The following is a 22493-nucleotide window of genomic DNA, read 5'->3' as shown; positions in this document are numbered from 1 at the left end:
GGGGAGGAGGTAAGGAGGAACTTTAACCTTCCTCCTCTCCTGCCAAATAAATGACACGGTAGTTTGAAAAAATAAGCAGAATGCAGTAACACTTCTTAATAAATAAGGCTGAAAACAGAAAGCTACAGAAAACTGAAGCAAAGGGGAAAAACAGAGCCAAGCTACAAATGACTATAGTAGCTCTTGGAGCATTTTAATCCTCCAACTGTACTCAAATACATCTGGAAGCATTGCATGGAGCAGAAGAAAGGCAGAGCTATCTTTAAGAGGTTACTTCCTAATGTAGGTCTTAATGTCAGAAGTTCAACAAATAGTTAAAAGCAAGTTTTGTTTTTACAATCACACATCTGCCAGACAACAGACATTCGGTTTTGTAACACACCACTGCGGACAAGCATGCAAAAGATCTTTTAATAAAAGAACAAAAATTTTCTTCCACGGATTCATCTGAGTTACTCTTGAGATCAGTAGAAAATGTTTTAGGAAACGGATATTTCCTTCTGTTGGAGTCAGTTACTTACTGAATACTCATATAATCACTAAATTTGACCAAGAATTGAGGGCAGAAAGGTGGTAACCCTGCCTGTTTCTCATATGACATCTGAATAACGATACCAGAAGGTCTGAAGACGGCTGTCTAAAGCCATTACATATATTTTTCATTTTCACACGAAAATGTTTTCCACATATATATGACCTTATCTAAACTAAAAAGGCTAATTTGTCAGTGTGGATTTTGATTTTGACAGGAAATGTTTGTTTGAGAAGATAACTAACATAGACAGCTAAACTAGTATGAGTACTGAAGCAGCAGGTGCAGGTTTGCCAGTAAAAGATGTCTTTTCTCAGATACAACTTGCTATCTTTTCACCTGAACCAAAACAAGCCATAATTGAGAAGTGGTTTTTTTCAACAGCATAAATACACTTATACTGCACTCACACTTGAAAGTAGCACCTCCAGGGTGAGTGAAGAAGCAAACACATTTTGGTAAACCCTCTTAGATTTTAACCCAGCACACCTGCAAAGGCTCCTGGGGTGAGGGACTGCGTTACAGCTGGTTTGGATCACAGCTCACTGAAGGCACAGCTTCACAGCAACCCTGCAGGCCATCTCAAATACAGCTTTTGCAGCTGGTAAAGGGGGAACCCAGCCCAGAAGCAGCAGCAGCGTAGGTTAAGACAACTTTCAAGAGCAGTGTAAGGTACTAATCACATACGATGTTCTATTGAAGATTTGCTGCCTGAAAGAATATTGTAGATGAGGTTTCACAATTGGTTTTAACCAATCTAGGAGCAAGCTGCTATCTAGAGAAACTGTTCTGCATTCCCTCCTAAATACATGTACAAGTCCTCCCCAGGGGATGCCAAAACCGACTCTCCAGAAGAATATGTGGTCAAGGAGACAGAAACAACAGGGTGCCCATCCATTTACTTTAAGCTGATGGTAAATCTTTGTCCTCCATTCAGCTTCTGAAGTGGAATGATTGTCTATAGTTATCACAGCTCTTCCTGGCCTTAATCCTGTCACACCTACCCAAATGAACTGAGCCTAAAGAATCAGAAGAGAATCTCAACAATGGTAGAAGCTGCAAGTATAACCATAGGATATGCAGATAAAGCCAGAGATGTGAAAACAGATATCAGACAGTGATTTGTATCATTCTTGACTTCACAAAACCAAAACAAAATCCTTCAAAAAGTTACAGTGAAGAACAGTAAGAAGGTACTATAAGAGTGCATCAGTTAAAAACACAAACAGGTTGCAAAGTTCTACATATAACAGGGGTCCTATAACACAAAGGCTACCACCACACCTTCTGTAGTCCTGTTTACTCCAATCACAAAGCAGTCCTGTTAACAGTCTGTTGCTTTTACCTGTTCCTTCAACCCAAATGCAAATGCCGAAATGTGACCCAAATCCACGATTAACATCACAGGAGTTATCTGATAAAGAAACAAAAGCTGATGAGCTACTCTAACAAACACAGAAGTAAACAAGCTTGAATCAAGACAGATCAAACATCTCATCAACCTTCAGGAGAAGAGTTTTTGGAAAAGATGAAATAACCAAGGTAGGAGATAAATTAGACATTGAATTACAGATCGTTTAGAAGCACTTCAGAGCTAACTCATTACTATACCTAATTAAAATTAATGGAGACTTGCTATTAATTCAAAAAGAACAGTGTAGTAACAGCTTACAGGAAAAGAGAGAAAAAAAGTTAGAGACACATCCTAAACTGAGGCATGCTGCCCTAGTCCCACCAACCTCAAGTGGGTACAGCAATTTACATCAGTTGGAAATTCCTTCCCCACCAAGGTGAAAAATACTTCATAGCACATTCATGGAGAAGGATCATTCAAACCTTCCTCCAAAATATGCCTACACAAAAGGTGTTACAAACACCTTATACAATTTTTTTCCTGTAACAATTCTTGGCACATCAATGCTTTTCACTGCTGCAATCCCACAATGTTATCAGCACAAGTAACTTCATTCATACCTATGTTTAAAATTTTATAACAGCCTATCAAGCTAAGAGATTATGAATCATTCAAGCCATTAAAGCCCAATTACATCAACTGAAATCTGAGCTTCCCAGAGTTATTCCAATTCCTCTTTCTGCTCACTCAGCCCCTGTACCCCTTCCTACACAACTTTCCCTTCTCTAACCTTGTGAACTCCTCTTACAGAAGACCCACAAACTGCCCAATTTACACAACCAGTCTGTCACTCTTATCCTTCAACAGCTTTAACCACCAGTATTCTGTACTTGTGGTTTTCCCCTCTCCTCTCCTGCTCCCAACCACCAATCATTCCATATATTGTCTGCTCCTGCTCCTCTGGATCAGGCGACGTCCTGTAATGAGATCTTTCTTTTCTGTGCCCACACTTCATCTCTGCATGATTATATCAGTTCAGATACACTTAATTACCATGTACATACTGACACTTGGCTTCACGGTGGATTAATTCAAATTAAAGTGATTAAAATAATCAAATTTAGATTAGCAAATGAGGAAACTTTTTTTTTTAATGTTCTTAATGGTCACTCTCAAACACCAATAACCACTAAACCATGCTGATCTGCAACATAACCTTTTAATTTAGCATTTAGTATAGCCCCTAGTTAGACAATGCTGTTAGTGTATATTTATGCAGATTCTTAGCATGAAATGGATGACCAATACAGGTCATTATTTAGTAGCTGGTTAAATTTTATATTATGACTTTTCAAGCTGTGTTTGAATGAAAATCAGGATAAAAACTAACAAAATCCCTGAACACATAAGGAAGTTACTTAACAAGATAAATGCTGCATTTAAAGATAATTTGCCTTTTTTTTTTTTTAAAGCCTCATTTCCATTTAGTAGGTGAAATTGAGTCGGCTTGGCTACAATGGAATTCAAATTTTCAGATTTAGTAGAGTTCTTGGGATTTTTAAGCTCAAAACTTCTGGGGAGGAAATCTGTTTTCCTATCTTTTCAGTTAACCTCATTCACTTTTGAATAAGCATTAGGTAAGTCATATACTAAAATGAAAATAAATTTCTCTGGGTATCTACTGAAGCAGCTGCTGTTTTCAAAATTGAGGTTTTAGTACTTCAAACCCCAATCATGTTCACTAGAGCAACGGGTTTATTTTCTCCAAACACTTAGTAGTTACATTGATTCGTAGGTCCGTCTTGATTTAGGCAATATTAGTACATTGCAGCATATTGAGTCCTGAATACAGGTTTATTTTTGAGAAAGCAAGACAAAAATTACTTCAACCTGAACCACCCCACTTTCTCAACCTCAGCTTGCCTTCTCCAGGGATGTGCTACCACCACCTCAGGGGCAAAATGGAATTTTAAAGAAATGTAAATATTTGCCCTCTTCCTGGGAAAGCACTACATAGGAAGGAGGGAAAAAGAGGGGACACGCATATGGGGAATTGCTTCAGTGTCATTAGAGTTTTAGCAAGCTGGTAAATGTCTGTGTAGGCAATCCTTTCGCTCTAAAGGGTATTTCCTAATTAAAAATATGCACCCCATTTTCCAGAGCCTCCCTACTGAAGAAACATCTCACCACTGCCGCCCAATTAGATCAAATTGGGTGGCTGGCTCTTTTTGTTCTGTGCATGATAATACAAAGACTCTCCAAGTTCCTGCTCAACAAAGGCTTGTGTGAAACAGGCTTTGAAGACACAATAACATTCCTCTTGCGAGTTTCAAGCCCAGAGGCTAAAAGCACCAAGTAACTATTCATTCTTCCATCTTAGACACATTCCTAACCTAGTTCAAAGGCCTGAAAAAACATGCCCTAGCTACATGCCTGCACACCTTCAGAAGGGCTTTTCCTTTCTATCAGAGCTTGCTAGAGAAAGAAGTTTCATACGGGAGAGAAGTAAAAGTATTTCAGAGTTTTGTTTCATTTTTAAGAACCCTTAAATTGTTTAAAGGATTCAAGACTGTCTTGCATGTGAATTGATTGGCTACATTAATCCATTTAAGAATAAAGTATCACCATTTACATGTGTAAAGTACAATGTTCATTCGCAGTCCACCAGTTCTTTTACTGCTTCACCAAGAAGCAGCTGTGGGAGGAGGGAGTGTGCACAGCAGCTGGAAAAGGACGAGGGATGATTTGGAGCTGTTTGGCTTCCATCACTGCTCTTCTATTTAGTTTCATCCGCCTGTGTTTTGATCTCAAACTGCTAAGATAGATGTAAATCACACATGGCTATCCACCCATATCAAGATATCCAAGGAATTCAAGACCATTCTGCATCATGTTCACCAGATGCCGATAAAATCAACAAAATACAAGGTTATTTCCAAAATACTGACATTAGAACAAATATTAACTTTCAACAAGAAAAAATATTTACAGTTTTCAACATACAGCTTCCTAAACAAACTAAATTCCTCTTTATACATTTTATTTTGCTGTTTCTCAGAAATCTGAATGTCATTATGTGTAAAATAAGGAAATATAAACGGTTACTAAAGAATACGTCAGCCTAACTACAGCTGCCGTTTACTGGTATGGATCCAGCACACAGAAACAGTGAAGGCAGCAGAGGTGAGACCACCCTTTGCAGGTTAAATCTGCCCAAACATTCTGCAGGACTCCACCCCAGACATGCCAACCAGCCTGCTTTTTGAGATTCTTGAATTGACACACAGTACATAAAAAGTTTCCTTTGTTTGAAATGGTTTTTAGTACACCCGAGCTTTAAATACTAACGTTTCCTTACCTGTATTCCATTTTATGTATGCGATCAAGCAATTAACTATTTAGTACTCCTCACTTCCCTTTGTTCTTTAAAGGGCAACCAATATTTTTTTTTGTTCTCCAGTTTAGTTGACACTATTAAAAAAAATATTGTCTGTGATCTGCAACAGAGGAAAGTGGACCAAATGCTAAAAATACCATAACACAGCAAAGCATGAGAGGATGGTACAGTGTGCCTCTGCTTGGCAAGCAAAGAAGTAGTTCCCACCTATCTAAAAAACATTTTTGTCCTCCTAAGGATTTAAATTAGTCGCTTTCATTTTCCCCAGGTGAAAATAGTTCAGTTTGAATTTACCATCACTGCGAAAGGTGAGTATTGCTCATTTTCCCCTTCATGTAGCCATGGTACAGATGTTCCTTCCCACCAAAACAAGGAATACATTACCTAACTGACATATAAGAGACATTTCAAATCCTCTGGCAAGCTGAGCTGTCTTACCTCTTTCAAGGACTGTGCAGCTGAGCTACCTGCTGTTGGTCATTTCTCTGAAATACAACCGTACTATGAAAGGAAAATCTTGTGGATGCATTCCAAAAGTAAAAACAAAAATTAAGATAACATTGTCTTAGCCTCAACTGAGTGAACAACTTGTTAGTTTATGTCCTCATTATTCTACAACATTCTGCTCCATAAATACTATATTTTGCTGTTTTGAAGTAACAAGTAATTCAGAATTCGTGATCAGGAATTACAGGAGAGGAATCAGTAATTATGACAGCACAAAGTTTTCTGAGGAACTTAAAATTAACCCCATCTTTCAGAGACCACTCAGCCAACATCACCATCATTTCCCTACAGTGCCTGCATGAGTCAGAAATGGAACAGCCACCACCACTTCAGAAGTCCCCAATCTTTATTTCTCTGGGTGTCACCATTAGAGAATGAGTACCATGAGAAAGCACATTGTACCATGCCAGGGGAGGCAGCAGACTGTACCAGCCCTATGACATGGCAGGCGCAGCAAAGGACTTTCTGTTGCACCTGCACTTTCCCCAGAGAAGAGAAGTCCCTTTGTATTTTTCCTGAGTTAGCATCCGTATGAACACTCCTGCATCCCACACGCATCACTGCTGACAGCAACTCCCAAACACCTTGGCAATCACTTGCACAGGAACCATCAAACTAAGCTGGGAAGTTACTGGAGGACCACAGTGTCCTAGTAATTCTCAAGGCATTTCAATAAGTGACTAAGCCTTACTTACACTTGGACACCAGCACTCCCCTGCAGCACATACCAAACGCTTCCAAGCTCCAAGTTTGCCTCTGAATCCAAGAGGTCTCCCTGTCACTCATTTCCTGTTCTCTAGGGGTTAAAATTCTCTTTTCTAGCATAGCAATCTTCTCTTCAAAATGAAGGCCAGCTTGCTGAAGATTAATTACCATCCAGTGTTTTAATCTAAGAGTCCCTCACTGACACACATCAGCTGCCACTCGAGGTGTCTTTGCATCTCTCGCACACAGCCCAGGGCTCCAGCACAGGTCCCAGCTCCAGCCATGGCATTTCAAGCTCCCCACCTCCCTTCCACTCCTCTGCAGTCACTTACAAACCGATAAACAGCCAGACCCCAGCTGAGATACTCTGTAAGAGGAGGAACAACCTCAAACTTCTACCTCCTATCTACACTTCCTGAGTTTCTTTTACTCCCTTAACCAAGACTTTTCCACAACTCTGGGCACAGCTTTTGCACAGGAACGTTACTAGTGATGTACAGACGTCCGGTATCTTGTGAGGAGAATGAAGGGGGGGTTTGGTTTTGGTTTGGTTTTTAAGTCTACAGTTCAGTGAAGTAAGGGCAGAAGGAACCCATACAGTCTGTCTGGTCTAGTCTCCTCTGTTCCGTGTTTGAGCTTTTTACTCCTTCAGGGAACTGTGCCTCTGAAGGAAAGCTCCTGTGCACAGACCAGTTAAGTATTTTATTGACTGGCAAACCCAGCTTGTGGAGTTCCTGCCCTCTAGTTACGTCTTAAGAAATATTTGTGCACCACACTGAAAGCCAGGCTGCTGAAACTGGACAGGGACCAAGGCTGATAGGTAATTCTCATTTTTTCTAATCACACAGAAAGCATGTCCAACCCCCAGGTGCCCTAGTGAGTTAAAAATTACTAACCTACACAGAGTGGAGGAGGTGGGGTGAGGGGGGAGAAGAAACACAGTCAATTGAAGCTGTAGATGTTCCCAGCCCCTACCTTCCTCCGTTATATAACACGTATCATCAGAGAGTTCAAATGTGCAAGCACACTTCAACAACTCTGCTAGCTGTAAAGTGTACAACCTAATTCCACTCTTCCTGAAGCGTATCTTATTTGAAAATTTAACAGGTCATTTCTTCCACATCCCCAGCTTCCAAAAAAATGGAATTTTACAACAGTTGTTGTACAACTGTTGTACACAGGTAAATCTTCTGTGATGCACCACTGGAACAGCACATTTCACCTTCCAGGTCAGGTGGCTGACACCACATCTTCTAACTAGACTCCCCAATTATTACAAGCAGTTAAACACACACAAACTTTCACTGTTTCACCTACTTGATCAAAAACTACTCTGAAGAAAATACACTTTGCAATTACCCAAGGTTAAATTTCTAATAATAGTCTTCACAGAACATGACCTAGATATGTCAAACGTGATCAGAGAGATATATATCAAGACATCTTTTAGTTAGTTAAGAGTGCCAGGCTTATTTACATCTCCTTTATCTGTTCACACCTTGCCTTTGTTAAATTTCCCATCCTTTCTGTAAGAGAAGTGTAAAGCTGTTAAACTTGAAAAATTTTTTTTTAAGTTACTAACATCTCCCCTTTACTATCTCTGCCTCATGTAGTCAAAATAATAATCACCACAATCACCATTTATGAAAAACTCAAAATTATCTAAAAATAGCATAATGCAACTCACTTTTGTGAACAGGTACTTGAGCATATCAGGTCATGTACAGATGACCAAAAGCCAGTTTTTAGCACTCTGACAAATTGAGAATTCAGACATGTTTCTCCATATTACTATATTTGTGTTGCAGCTTTTACCACAAAATGAAAAACACAAGATCTGCTGTAGCAAGCCAAAATAGCTTTGTCATTTGAAATTTGGTTTTACAAAGTATTCTTTAAATTTAAAAAACACATAGGCATCTATAGTTACTAATCAATAGGGCAAATTATTAAAATAATGAACCCCATTTTTAATCAAATTTATAACTGTCCAAGTAGTAGAGTGTAAAGAAGAAAATACTGTAGTTAAAAAAACCTGTGTGAATATAGTTCTCCTTTTATTATATGTATTTTATAAAATCAAGGGGGTTTAATGTTAAAATTCACTCATTCTGATTTGTCTTGTACCTAATTCAGATTCATACCTGTGGTTTACTGCTGTGGTCATGACAGGGATGCTACAAAACAAAGAGTTCAGGAAAGAAAAGCTGGAGGCAAATTCTGCTTACCTTACATCATCCTGTTAAGGTCAGCAGAATATCCAAATACTAAAACAAAATAAAATCTAATCACAAGGAAGGAACACATGTGCTTCCTAAACAGAGTGTCTATCCCAGTAACAAAGATCAAAAGAAAAATACAGAAGCAAAAACACCTTCAGAAAACTGCAGTACAGTGCAAAATGAGCGCCTCTAACTCCCTGTGTATATCCAGGCTGTCCACATTACTCTACACTCATCCTCAGACTTTCAAGTATCACCATCCCAATTCCCTTCAGACCCCAAGCACTTTGCAATTCTCTCCATCCTCATCATCATACTGTAGTTTCTCTGTGTTCCCCAAGTAATTTCTCTCTCTCATTTCCATCTCCTTCCCATCCCAGTTTCCACAGCTGCTCCCAAACCTGTACCTCACCTTCCCCACTGTTTTAAGTCAGCAACCCACAGTCTCCCTTCCAGCCACAGTACAGGTCCCGTGAACAGCTTTCCCCTCCTTTTTCCTCTCTTCTCTTAAGAGTACTGGTTTGTGTAACTCTGTCAATCAAATGCAGTTGTCAGCTTCTATTGAGACCTGGCACAGAGGTTAAACCTAAAATAAAATTAGTTTTGGAAAATAATATCTCTTTCTCTTCCATATTGCTGGAGACTAAAATTATTTTTTTACAGCTTACGTGACTTTATTTACACAATAATCAATTCTGAACAGATCCACTTTCAGAGCTTCAAAAAACTGGAAAAAGCCACCCCACTTTCTTCACAAACAAGCTATAGTTGCACTTAGTGCAACTTACTCAAAAGAACATTCAAGTACATTTACTTTCAGTACTTGTACTCACGTATTTATGAAGTCATGAAAACTCTACAGTCCTAATGAATATAAAAATTTTAGCTAATATAAAGTGGTCCTGAAAAAACGCAACATACTCAAGACATTGGTCAGATAACATTCCCACTTCACAGCTGCTTGCTGCATTTTATTTGAGTTGTAATTCTGTATTTATGAGAGTTATCTAAGGAAACATATGATTTCCCTACAGTTGCTAGTTAAAAATGAGCATTATCCTCACCCTGCGATGTCCTGTTTCATTTTTAAATTTAAACCACATTCAGAAACCAGTTTAAACATTAATTAAATGTGTGCTAAAGAAGTCCAGATAGTACTTCATAATTATCTGAATTTGTTTATAAATCATTCAGTTTCAATTTCTAAGCCAGGAAGACAAAAGAGAAACACCTAAAGCCATTAATTATAAGCTTGTGGTCTTGTTAAACAGAAGAACTGCAAATACACAAGTATGTGGAGACACAGGCTCAATTTTGGCAAATAATTAGCTATGGGAAAAGTGGTGTGTGCATACAGTAAGAAATGCACTGTTTTGTCTACAGTAATACCCATAAAGCATGGAAAACTTTCATAACACACTGGTATTTACCTTGGTGGTGACCCAAAATTACAGAAACTTCTGTTCTTCAGTTCTGGAAACAACCTTCCCCTAGAAACTTAATTTAATTGTACAAGTCTTGTTTTGGCACCCTTGTGGGTCCCTTCCAACTCAGCATATTCTAGGATTCTATGATCTGCTGTGTTTCTGTTGTTCCACCTTAAGTTTTTTAATTTGACAAAAAGAACCCAACTATTGAAAACTAATGAAAAAATAAAATAAAAAGCAATCAGTGTCCTAACAAAAATAAAACCCACGTATATAACACAAGAACTACATGAGTAATTTTCTGTTTACCATCATGTGTATTTTCATGAGACCCACACAAATGTTTAGTTCTTCCCTTAGTAGTGTTTTGCTTTAACTGGATACAGGTAAAAGGCCTAACAACTGCATAGATGCCACTGTGCTGCATTCCCATTGTACTGTATTCCATTTTCTTACATCACCAAAACAGCCCAAACCACCCATGCACCGGGCAAAACAGGCACCATCAAAGCTGCAAGTGAGCCAAGTTACCACTTGCTTACACTACACATATTCTATTCAGTGTTATTAGCACTCAACTTTCAGGAGTTCTCAAACTCATCAACAAAATGGAAATGAGGCTTTGAAGCTTTGGAGATCAAAGCCACATACCTGGATTCATGGTACTATCCTACTACAGCCTTTCCTGCTTCACCAGAGCCAACATCTCATAGTTTCCTTTTTGGAATACCTTTTGACTATATGTTCAGAACACAAGCTATCAGCAGTTCATCTTGAAAGGCCCTGCTCATCTGAGGAGCCTTCTCACAGCAATCCCAAAAGCAGGATCCACAGTAGATCCACAACATCTGCTCACCTGTAGTATTGCATTTCTGTGCCAGGGTTTTGGTAGTGGGGGCTACAGGGGTGGCTTCTCTGAGAAGCTGCTGGAAGCTTCCCCCATGTCTGACAGAGCCAATGCCAGACAGCTCCAAGAGGGACCTGTTGCTGGACAAGGCCAAGCCCATCACTGACAGTGGCAGCACCTCTGGGATAACGTATTTAGGACAGGGAAAGAAGGACTGCACAACTGCAGAGGGAGAGAGGAGTGAGGATATGTGAGACCACCTGGATATGTCAAACCACACTGCAGACCCCAAGGTCAGTGCAGAAGCAGGGGGACGTGCTCCAGGCACATGGAGGACCTATGGAGGTCCATGGTAGAGCAGATATCCACCTGCAGCCTGTGGAGGACTCCACACCAGAACAGGAGGATGCCCTAAGGAGTCTGTAACCCTGTGGGAAAAGCACATTGGAGCAGGCTCCTGGCAGGACCTGAGACCCTGTGGAGACAGGAGACCATGCTGGAGCAGATTTCCTGGCAAGACTTGTGACCCCATGGGAGACCCACACGGGAGCAGTTTGTGTAGAACTGCAGCCCACAGGAAGGACTCACATCGGAAAAGTTTTTTGGAGGACTGTGTCCCATGGGAGGGACCCCACACTGGAGCAGGGAAAGAGTGTGAGGAGTCCTCCCCCTGAGGAGTGTGATGAACTGACCAAAACCCCCATTCACATACCCCTGTGCTGCTGGGGGGAGGAGGTAGAGAAATGGGGAGTAAAGTTATGCCCAGGAAGAAGGGAGGGGTGGGGGGTAGGTGTCTGAAGATTTAGTTTTTATTTCCTATTATCCTACTCTGATCTGATTGGTAATAAAACTAATTTCCCCAAGTCCAGTCTGTTTTGCTCATGACAGTAAGTGCTAAGTGATCTCTCCCTGCCCTTATGTCATGAGACTCGTGAGCTTTTTGTTGTATTTTCTCTCCCCTGCCCAGCTGAGGAGCAGAGTGACAGAGTGGCTTTGGTGGGCACCTGGTGTCCAGCCAGGGTCAGCCCACCACATCCATGCATACAAAACTCTAAGCAGGAGGAAAACGCCTTAGGGCTACACTGCTCTCTCCCCTCACTTTCTCCATGTCACAGGCTGCTGTTTCCGAGCATGACCTGGCGACTGCAGCAACGTGGCCTTCCAGCTACAGCACAAAAGTCCACTCATCAGAGTATCCAAGCACCAAAGAGTCACCAGCTAGGCGAGACACACATAACAGTAGCCAGTTGTCTGAAGGAGAGGTAAATGTTTGGGCAGGAGAGCACTCAGAACTGCATTGAAACTGCTGCACTTTTAAAAGGATGAGAGAAGAGAGCCAGGGCAGGGCCAGCTGTTTGGAAACAGCCAAGAATTTATGACAGGGAAGGCAATGGGATCGGAGAGTGCAGAGGAATGCTGTGGGTGCAAGAGAAATGGTTTTCAATTAAATTTGGGAAACAACATGATTATTTCAGCCAGTATCCTTAATGTTAAGAGGAATAACTACACTTGAAAGAAGTTAAAAATACTTCAGAATCTAATGCCTGAAGAACTTTGAGGCAGCTGGCAGGGAAGGACAGGAGAGCAGGGAATAGGAAAGGAGTTAGCTAGCTTGCAGTAAAGCAGCAACAATCATTTTACCCATTAGATGAATGGCCAACATTTGAGGTCCTTGTCTTGTAGACTGCAAAACCAGAAAATTCCACAATGGATAAAACAAGAGTTATCCAGATAGCTTTGGCCTTTGGGGTGGGGTGGAAGGCTGCCCTATGGAGAGGGTGGAAAACTGCTCTACAGAGAGGAGAAAAAAAAAAGAGCATGTGTAGTCCCTTTGCCAATTCTGCGATTAAAAGTGTAAAGAAAAACCCATGAAAGAGATGGAGAGTAAAGAAAGGGTACTTAGTGCAGGCTTCCTCATCCCTTGTTCTCATCCCTGCAGCTTCACCTTCCCTTCCCAGCTCCAGATGTTTTCACCTCTCAGCTGTACCTGCAAACATACCAAGTAGCTTTTCCTTCCTCTTCCACGTTGCTCAGACACCAACAGGAGAAGCAACAGCCACAACCTCCCCACCCTCAGCCAAACAGCCTCACCTGCCAGGAGGAGCACAAGGGAAGCTGACCCAGGCTGGACAGCCTGGCTGCTTGCTGGGAGCAAGCAGGCAAAGCTCTGGGGAACTGGAGCACCCCTACTGCACCTGGAGTCTTCAGGGGAATGGTTTGGCTGAAGGTGCTCAACAACTTTTTCAGGCATGTGCAAACAGACTGCTTGCAGTCCTGTAAATCGCTCACCTCCAGGCAGATTTTCTCAGGAATGGCATAAGGTATAACCTACATGGGCCAACTCCCCTGGCAAAACTAAGTTTCACCTCCAAAGCAAAAAAGTACAAGGACATGTCAAAAAACAGCTGTAAAAATAGCTGTTTGTTTAACACAGACAAAACATCATTGGGTTTCTTTCCTTAACATGCTCAACAGATGGGCTAGTCGGGCTGAATGTTGCAGTTCATGGCAAGAAATCTGGGAAATAAGAGTCTAAAGGGTTAATGTCTGAGAAAGTAACAAGCAACTAACACAGCTTTACAGTGGGAAAGGAAAGGGAACAGCCATGGCTACAAACTCCCCATATAATTACAACCTGATTCTTCCCCTGCCTCCCAGAAGCTGCTGTGCTTGCTCAGTCCAATCCTAATTTTGGGAAATAAGAACCAACTTCAAACAGCAATTACTCTATTACACACTACTTTTTACAATGCTGCCCTGAAAAACATCTGCATGGTATTTTTCAGCCAGTTCTTATATTAGGTTTTCCACATCCTAATCTTTCACTGAACAGCATAATCACAGTAGGCACATACCTACCACCACCATGGAGAGCACTGCCACAGCTTTTATGTTAAAGATGATGCATAGTTCAATGAAATAAGTTGTCTACAGCAAAAGGAAAGCAGTGCAATTGGAAAAAAAAACTGTGTAAGCAGTTATGACACTGCTCCCTCCCAGACCCGCCTTCTCATATCCCTGCACACAGACTTGCCCCTCAATCTCAGCACAGCACAGGCAGGGGGGAACAGTGATGCTCCCAGCAAAGTGACTTGCTGCACAACTTGCTGCATCCTCTGGTAAATTCTCTCCTGAAGAGTTCATAACACCAACGGTCTCCTAAGCAGATATGGATTCCCAGGGTAACAAGAGGTAGCTCAAAAACAGTCTAGATGGGTTCTTGCAAGCACATCCCAGAACAGAGAGACGGTGTGGCTGTGTAAGTTTGTGTACATTTGGTCGCAAACCCTGTATGGTGACAGTCAGCACACTCCTGTCAGGTAGCCACAAAAATAATCATTTCCTACCAGTTGCCATTTCAACCAGACCATCAATATTTGCACTGATCTTAAACCTTACCTTGAACTTTGAAACCGACCTGGTAATCCCAGGTCACCTAAGACTAACACCTAATATTGCACTGCTCTAAAGGGCAACAGCAGCAAGCGCTAAGTAGCAAATGTGAAGAGACTGTTTTGCTTTTGTTCAGGTTATAAGGTTGCATAACGTTTAAAAATGGTGAACATATGATCACAGGTGTGGTACCAACACCAGCCCTCAGTGTTCCCTCGAGCAGAGTGAACAAGCAATACAAATAGTAAGGTTATTAAACTTACGATGTAAACAGTGGTAAGAGATTCATCTCCCAGTGTCATTGCACATATTCATAGTAACTACTTAAGCTACCGTGATTGCTGCTGCTCAACTATGTAGTAAACCTAAATCGCTCACTAAAATCGAGTGACAAGATTAACTAGATAACTATCTGCTAGTGCTGGTCTGCTGCTGAAGGTGAAAACACTCTTCACCTTTCACAAAACGGCTCACACAGGTGCACTTTGTGAGCTCGAAACAAGATACATTTGTGATGTGCTCCATGAAGCTCCCACCCAACAGAAACATCACACTGCTTGCAACAACGCTCCTACTCATCTTACACATCTGTAATCAACGTGCAACAGCCTGGCAGTTTTTCCCGAATTAAAAATTAAAAGCTTCAGGAAGAAACAGAACGCATCAGTCAATGCCAAGGACAGTTCTTAAGGCCCATTTCTTATGCTGTTTGTAACACTGTGGTGGGTGTGGGACAGCCACACTTAGTATCAACTGAAACACAAGTGACAGATACAATGCTCTAAAGACTTTGAAGGCTGTTTTCAAATTCAAAGCACCTTCCAACAAAACTGAATTAACACTGGTCACAGCCCCGCGAGGTGGATGCTGTTAGCCATGTTCTGCACACGGGAGAACACGTGCTGGCACGGTTCACTGCTTCACCCTTGGCCACGAGTGTGATTACTGGCCAAACTAGGATTACAACGGGAGTTTCCCGTTTCCAGACCAAAGCCAAAGGTAACTTGCTTTCACGCCCACACACTTTTGAAGCACACGTAATTCTGAAAAGTAAAGAAACGTGGCAATACGGTACGCACAGCATTGTATCCCCAGCTGAACAGGAGCATCCAAGCGTGCTTTCGAAGCACGGCCAGGCCCACGCAGGTGCGGGCCAGCAGCTGGACACCCGCAGAGATGCCGGGCTTCTGGTTGCTTTTGACACTAAAACACGCTGCACTGAGGCCAAAAGGCACAAGGAAACCAACCCAACGCGTGGCACCCCCGCAGCCTCCCCGGGGCTGTTCAATTCCCTGAACGGAGCCACGGTTCGTCCCGGCTCACCTTCCCCGGCGGGCGCCCGGCTCCTACATCTCCTCCCGCTTCTGGAAGCTGATGCTGGCGTACGCGCTCAGGTCCTCGCCGCAGTGGCCGCTCCCGCGCGGCTGCCCCGGGGGCTTCGGCGGCAGCGGCTGCTTCGCCTCGGCGGGGGCGTGCGGGTGGTGGTGGCGACGGTGGCCGCAGTCCCTCACCAAGTCCAAGTCGATGTAGTTGAGCCCGTTCTCCAGGGCGGGCGCGCCTCCCGGCTCCCTGCGGGCGGCCGCCTCCCCCGCGCCGGGCCGCAGCCACACGTTCTCGAAGGAGGCCGAGCTGTGCCGCTTCACCTCCTCGGCGCCCCCCGCGCCGCCGCACGGGAAGGGCGCCCCGAGCCCGCCCGGCGCCCCGCGGGCGGCGCTCGGCGTGGACGAGAAGGTCTCGGAGCTGTGCCGCCGCCGGCCGCCCTGCGGGTCGGCGCGGATCACCTTGGCGCTCTGGTTGCGGCCGGGGCTGAGGCTGACGCGGGTGAAGGCGCTGCCCGTGCCCAGGCCCCCCAGCAGGGAGGAGGAGCGCGGCGGCGCCGCCGACAGCTCGGCCGGCGGCCGCGGCAGCTCCGGGGACGCCGCGGTGGCGGCCGCCGGCGGGGGCTTCTCGGGGGCGGCGCGGCCCCCCCGCACCTCGGCGTAGCTGAGCGGGCGGGCGGGCGAGCCGGGGGACGGGCTGTCGGCGCAGTCCGAGCAGGAACCCCCGGCGGCCGCGGCGCCCCCGCGCTGCATCGCCACGTAGTCCCGGCCGGGCCGGGCCGCCCGCGCGGCGGCGAAGCCGGGCGGGCAGGGGGCCCGCGGCGGGCCCGGCTCCATGTTCATGTACTCCTCGGCCGCCTCGCTGCCCGGCGGCGGTAGGGCCATGCCCAGGGCGCCCGAGGGAAAGGGCGGCTTCTCGCCGGCGATGAACTCGATGTTGACATACTCGCCGGGGCTCTTGGGCTCCGGGGGCAGCAGCAGCGGGGGCTGCTCGCGGGCGCGGGGCAGGGTGCTGGCCTTGGGGCCGCCCAGCGACAGCCGCGTGGGCCGCGCCAGGCGGCCCTTGGTCTGCACGGCCGTGTCCACCTTGCGCGGGGGCTGCGCTTGCGGAGGGGGGCCGCCCTCGGGGCCGCCGCCGCCGCCCAGGCTGTCGCTGCTGGTGGACGAGGACGAATCCTCGGCGGCGTAGAGGAGGCGGTTGGAGCCGAGCGCGATGCGGGGCTGGGGGCTGCCCTCCTCGGCCAGCCTGCCGCCGCCCCGCCGGTGCACGTGCTTGAAGGAGCGCGGCAGCGAGAAGTAGGAGTAGATGGGTTTGTGGTGCGCTGCCGTGGCCACCTCCTCCACCCCCGGCTGCCCCGCAGCCCCGAAGTAACAGTCAGGCGGGGTGCTGGTGGTGGAGCCGCTGGCTGGGGACATGTTGATGTAGTCGCTGCCGCCGCAGGGGAGCTTCCCTTCGTTGCTCTCCACCGAGAGTTTTGGGTGGTGGCCGGCACCATTTGTCCAGATCTTGCCATAGCCTGCAGAGCTGTTGTCGGGGGAGTAGCTGCCGCTGGGGGACATCATCATGTAGCCGTTGGAGTCCACTGTGGCTGGAGGGTGGCGGCCCCCCCTGCCAGGGTTGATGATCTGCTGTGGAGCCGACACGCTCTTAGGACTCATGGGCATATAGTCACCACCCTTTAGGGGCGCCCCACCACTGGGCACAGGGGCTACACCAGGTGACATGGGCATGTAGCCATCATCCGTGTGCGGGGCGGAGTTGGTCCGATGATGGCCACTGTCCAGGTGGTGCATCTCCAGGCACTCCTCTGGGTAAGAGTGAGTGGGCACAAAGGCTGAGTGGCGGTAGGAGGGCAGCCGGCTGCTGCCACAGGGGTAAGAAGGCAGCATCTCCGTGTACTCCTCAATGGAGGCCACTGAAGACTGTGAGGGTGTCTTCTGGTGGGAGATGGTGGGTGAAGTGCCTGCAGAGTGAGTCCGCTTCCTGAATGCCTTCTCTAAGTCGGCAACCTCCTCACTACCACCTCGAGGACAGCAGGGCGTACTAGGATAGCGGGGCTGCTGCTGTGGGTGGCAGGTGCGTGGGATGAAGTGGCCATTGGGGGCTGCCAAGCTGCAGCAAGAGGAGGTGGCCTTCCCCCCCATACAGATGTAGTTGAGGTCTTCATCACCCCGGGCTGGTGGGGTGTGTCCCAATGAATCAGGGGTCACACTGCGGAAAGAGCTGCGAAAGTCACATGGGCTGGAACCGTACTCATCAGAAGAAATAAATCCACCGTCGCTAGGGGAGCCGGAAACCGAAGCACTGGACCTTCGTGGAAACAGGCAGTCTGAGGTGGAGCCGTGGCCACTCGTGCTGCTGGATGACAGGCTGACTGGACTGGTGGCTGAAGGAGAGCAGCGTGAGGAAGGCATTGGGATGGACCGGCTGTGGTTGAGTGGAGGATGGAGCCTGGAGTTGCCACGGTGTCTATGCGAATGAGTCCGGTTAGCACTGGGACTAACTGGGCTACCATCCACAGAGGCAGGTCTTGACATTGTGCCTTCCCCATCACTTGATGCTCGAACCCGGAAAGAGCTGGGTTTGCCACCTGTACCTCCACCACCAGCAGGAGAAGTGGCCGTGACGCTCTCGGTTCTGGACCGCCGACTGAGGCCCACTTGGCTAGGTGGAGGGTTGTTGACATGGTGCCTGCTGCGAAGGGGCACAGAGATGGGGTTGGAACAGTTTGAGGAGGACTGGCTCTTGCTGCGGGGCCGGAATTCCTCACTCATGGCTCGCATGGCCTCCAGGATAGTTTCATGCATGTTCTGAGCCACCACTGAGTCATCCACTTGCATCCAGAACTCACCGGGCCCAGTGACAGCTGAGCGTCCCACCTCAATGAAGAAGAAGTTCTCAGAGTGACCACAGCGGCGGATATTGAGCAGCTGCAGCACCACAGCAGCCGCATCTGAATTCAGCTTCACAAAGCTGATGGTCTTGTTAGTCAGGCACAGGCGGTAGATGCCAATCAGGTTCTTTGTCTGGCCTAGGCCCTTAGGCTTCAGAATTACTTGCCAAACTTCCTTAAAAGCTGGGCCAGGGGCTACCTCACCATAGCTGTCCTCACCTGCTTCCCCCAGTCCCATGCTGCTGCCTCCAAAGGTGACATCGCTGTGGTGGTGGTGGTGATGGTGATGGAGGTGGTGGTGGCCCTTGGCCCTGTTGTGCAACTGCAGCAGCGCTTGGTACCAGCTCTCCTGTTCAGGCTCGCTGTCAGCTGCAATGGCAAAGTGCTCGTCCTTGGTGTAGAGGGCCACCAGGTGCTTGTTCTTGGAGTCAGCCCGTTTGTTGATGTTGAAGCAGCTTTCTAGTGGGATAGAGCGCTTGGGGGCCCCTGACTTGTGTCTCCATTTCTTCTCATTCTCATAATACTCCAGCCGGGCGGGTCCAGACTCACTGGCTGCCCTCAGCACGAAAAATCGTTTATGCATGCTCTTGGGTTTGCGCAAGTAACCCACCTTTCTGACATCTGAGAAGAAGCCCTCGTTATTATCCGTGGGGCTAGCCATGACGAGAGGCGGTGGAGCTGCTACTGCAGCTCGCAGTCTGCAAGACCCCAAAACAGCCAAGCCAGCCGTAAAAGGCAACCACCTAAAATAAAATTCATGCAACAACAATTAAAAAAAAAAACCGGCAAAATAGCTCAGGATCCTCTTTTGAGAACAGGACGGGGGAGGGACAGAAGCAGGGTGAGAGCAGCTGTTCAGTGGCCGAGGCAGCTTCCAGCACCAAATCAGAGTTTGTGTTGCTGTTTATGCCCAAATCGCCCTTAGATGGGTAAGCTCGTCCTTAAAAAGTCCAGTCTCTATCAGTCCAGACGAAAGTCTTGTCCCAAGAGCAGCTGCCGGGAGAGACGCATCTTCCTTTGCAGGGGTCGGGCTCCGGCGGGGCCGGGAGCGGGGCGGGGGTCCCCTTCTTCCGCTCCCTGCTCCCCTTCCCCGGCTCAAGTTTGCCTCCGCGAGCAGCGATCTCTGTTGCAGATTAAATATCCTCTCGGGGGCGGAGATTGTTTTGCAAAGTCCGGGGTTTGCACCCAAAAAATACACGCTGCTTTCCCCCCTCTCGCCCTCCCCCAAAAAAGAGAAAACAAACAAATAAAAATTAAAAAAAAAAAAAAAAAGACGCCCACAACACAACCTCCCTTCCCCAAATATCAGCGCCGAGGCTGCTGCTCCCGCTCGTGCGTGCGGAGGAGGCTGGCGACCCCATTCAGTCCCATCTCGTTAGGCAGAGAAAGTGCCATTTCCACACGCGGCGCAGCCCGGCAGCGGCGGGAGGGGAGGCAGCCCGAGTGCCGAAGGAACATCCTCTCTTCCTCCTCCTCTTCATTCCAGGCGGCAGCGCCTCAGCGGCCGGCGGCGCGGCCCCCTCCCGTGCCCCAGCCCGGCGGGCGAGCGGGCACCGCCGCGGCAGCTCCTTCTCCGCCGGCTTCTCCTCGGAGTTTCCCGGCGCCCCGCACCAAAACAGGCGGCGGGGGCCGCGCTCGCCAGTCCAGCCCCCTCCGCCCGCCGCCGCGGCTCAGGCTCACTCCAAGGAGAACAACACGTGACGGCGCCAGTGCGTGGACCATCCCCGGAGCCGCCGCCGGGCTCCCGGCCAGCGCCGCCGCCCCGCCCTCCGCCCTGCCCTCATTCAGCGCGGCCGCGGGGCCGCCGCCAGCGCGCCCCCATTGGTGCCGCGGCCCGTCCGTCACGGCGGCGGCGGCGCCCGGCCGGGCTGGGGCGCGGCGCGTAGTAAAGGAGGCGTAGACGCCATTCAGCGCTGTGTTATTTATACCCGCCGCCGGCGGCCTCTGCAGTGTGGCGGCTCGCGGGCTCGGCCGGCCGGGCGGAGAGCAGTTCCTGCCCGCCCGCAGACCCGGCGGGGCAGCGCCGGGCGCGGAGCCGCTGCGGGGGGAGCGGGGCCGTGGCCGCGGCTCGTTCCGCTCCCCGGGAGCCGCTCCCGGCTCAGCCGCGGCCGGTCCCCGGCAGGGCCCTGGCGGGAGCGGGGTCTCAGCCCGGCGCTGCCTCCGCGGCGGGCGAGGCCGGGCCCCCGCACAGCTGCCCCGGGCCCCGCACAGCTGCCCCGGGCCGTGCGGCGGTTCCCGCGTGTCCCCGGCCGTTCTGTGCTGAACTGAACCGAACGCGCAGCGGGAGCGGCCGTGCCGGGTCCGGGCTCTCCCCGCCGCGCCGGGGACAAGTGCGGGAGCCGTGCGGGCACATCCCCTGCTCAATGCTGCCCTCTGCGGGGGCGGGCCCGCCCTCCGCTTGTCTGCCGGGTCGGGGTGCTGATTTTGGGGGTCGATTTGTTTTTCCCTAGTGCTGTTAATGATGGGCATCCCGCGCAGGGCAGTGGGTCTTTAATTAGCCCTTTGCTGGCACTGCCCAACCCGAGCAGGCTGATCCCCAGCTGGTCAGAGGTGAAAGCGCCACAGCAGTGCTCGCACCTACTCTTTAAGGTTAATATTCAATATAAAATTAGAGTCTCGCTTGGATTTGTGTAAATCCAAGCAAGGAACAAATAATTTGTAGGCTTTTTCTAATACATCTGCATTACAAAGTTTGTTGCCAGGTAGATGATGGTTGTACAATTATTTGAGATGAGCATTTAGCTGATCAAAAGGTGAAAAATTCCCTTGAAACAATTACAGAAAAACATGGAGAACCCAGAAAGGGCAACAGGCAGCACTGCAAGCCACCCTCTCACGTTATCCTATAGATAACATGGTAAAACAGAGCATTGTTTAAAGGTATTTACCAAACACAAGATAACAATTTCTAATGTAGGAGCAGAGTCTAGCTGGTAAAACACAAAGAATGAGAAGGAAAGACAATCCAACCTGTAACAATAACCTATATTATCAGCACATTCTTTCCTACACTTCACACTATAGTTCATCATGACAAAAAGAGATATTTGTATTGATATATCCATTATACATACAGAGATAAAGCTTACTTCAAACCAAATGTATGTCTATCCTCCAGCAAGCAGAATGACAGGAAACCTCTCCCCCCAGCCCACACCATGGAGCTGAGGGACAGAATTGCAGCCCAAAGGCATATTAAGATCAGCTATCATGGCTGTCATTAATGACAAAGTATGTTTTGTGGGAAGAGGGCACCCATGGCTAAAAGGTCCTGTGGCAGGACAATAGCTCCTAAACCTCCTCTCCCTGTACCTTCCCAAGCACGGGAACACACGTTTGTGCACAGAACATATGTAACACTTTTTCAATTAAACATTCTACACCTAGTAGGTAAACTTACTAATATTAAATAATAATTTGTATTTGCTCTGCTCCATTCTTTCTCTTGGCAGGTGTTTCATTGATATGCACATGTAAGTAGAAGTAGAATGATCTCTTGATGGAGGATAACCACTATCTTGTTTGCATTGTGTTGCACAAGGGAACATGGATTTGAGGGTAAAAGCAAGAAACAGTCCTAGAATCAAAGAATTTCTTCAGTTGGAAGATACAGGGATTATCAAGTCCAAATCCCTTTTCCTCACAGGACTACCTAAAACCCAACCATATGGCTCAGGGCATTGTCCAAACACTCCTTGAACTCTGATAGACCAGGTGTTGTGACTACTTCCCTGGGGAGCCTGTTCCAGTGACCAACCACCCTCTCAGTAAAGAACCTTTTCCTAATGTCCAATCAACTGTCCTTGAGCCTTTCATTCCATTCATACCGTGTTCTGCCCACAGTATGTGGGCAGACAGTGTATTTAACTGTGTTCCATTCACCTTGGAAACATTAT

The 22493-nt window shown here is 47.5% G+C and overlaps 1 protein-coding gene across 1 annotated transcript in view; it reads right to left on the bottom strand.

The window, feature by feature from the left end:
- Positions 1-20273, bottom strand: part of IRS1 (insulin receptor substrate 1) — a 50254-nt gene extending 29981 nt beyond the window's left edge. Inside the window, exon 1 of the mRNA XM_064666500.1 lies at positions 15708-20273. Coding sequence (XP_064522570.1) covers positions 15731-19258 — 3528 coding nt within the window. The 5' untranslated portion in view covers positions 19259-20273 and the 3' untranslated portion in view covers positions 15708-15730. The remainder of the gene's footprint in view (positions 1-15707) is intronic.
- Positions 20274-22493: the final 2220 nt, after the last annotated feature.

Source organism: Pseudopipra pipra, chromosome 10 (genome assembly GCF_036250125.1).
Source record: "Pseudopipra pipra isolate bDixPip1 chromosome 10, bDixPip1.hap1, whole genome shotgun sequence".
NCBI classification, from domain to species: Eukaryota; Metazoa; Chordata; class Aves; order Passeriformes; family Pipridae; genus Pseudopipra; species Pseudopipra pipra.
The sequence above is the reverse complement of the archived record's forward strand: the minus strand, read 5'-3'. Positions and strand labels throughout refer to the sequence as shown.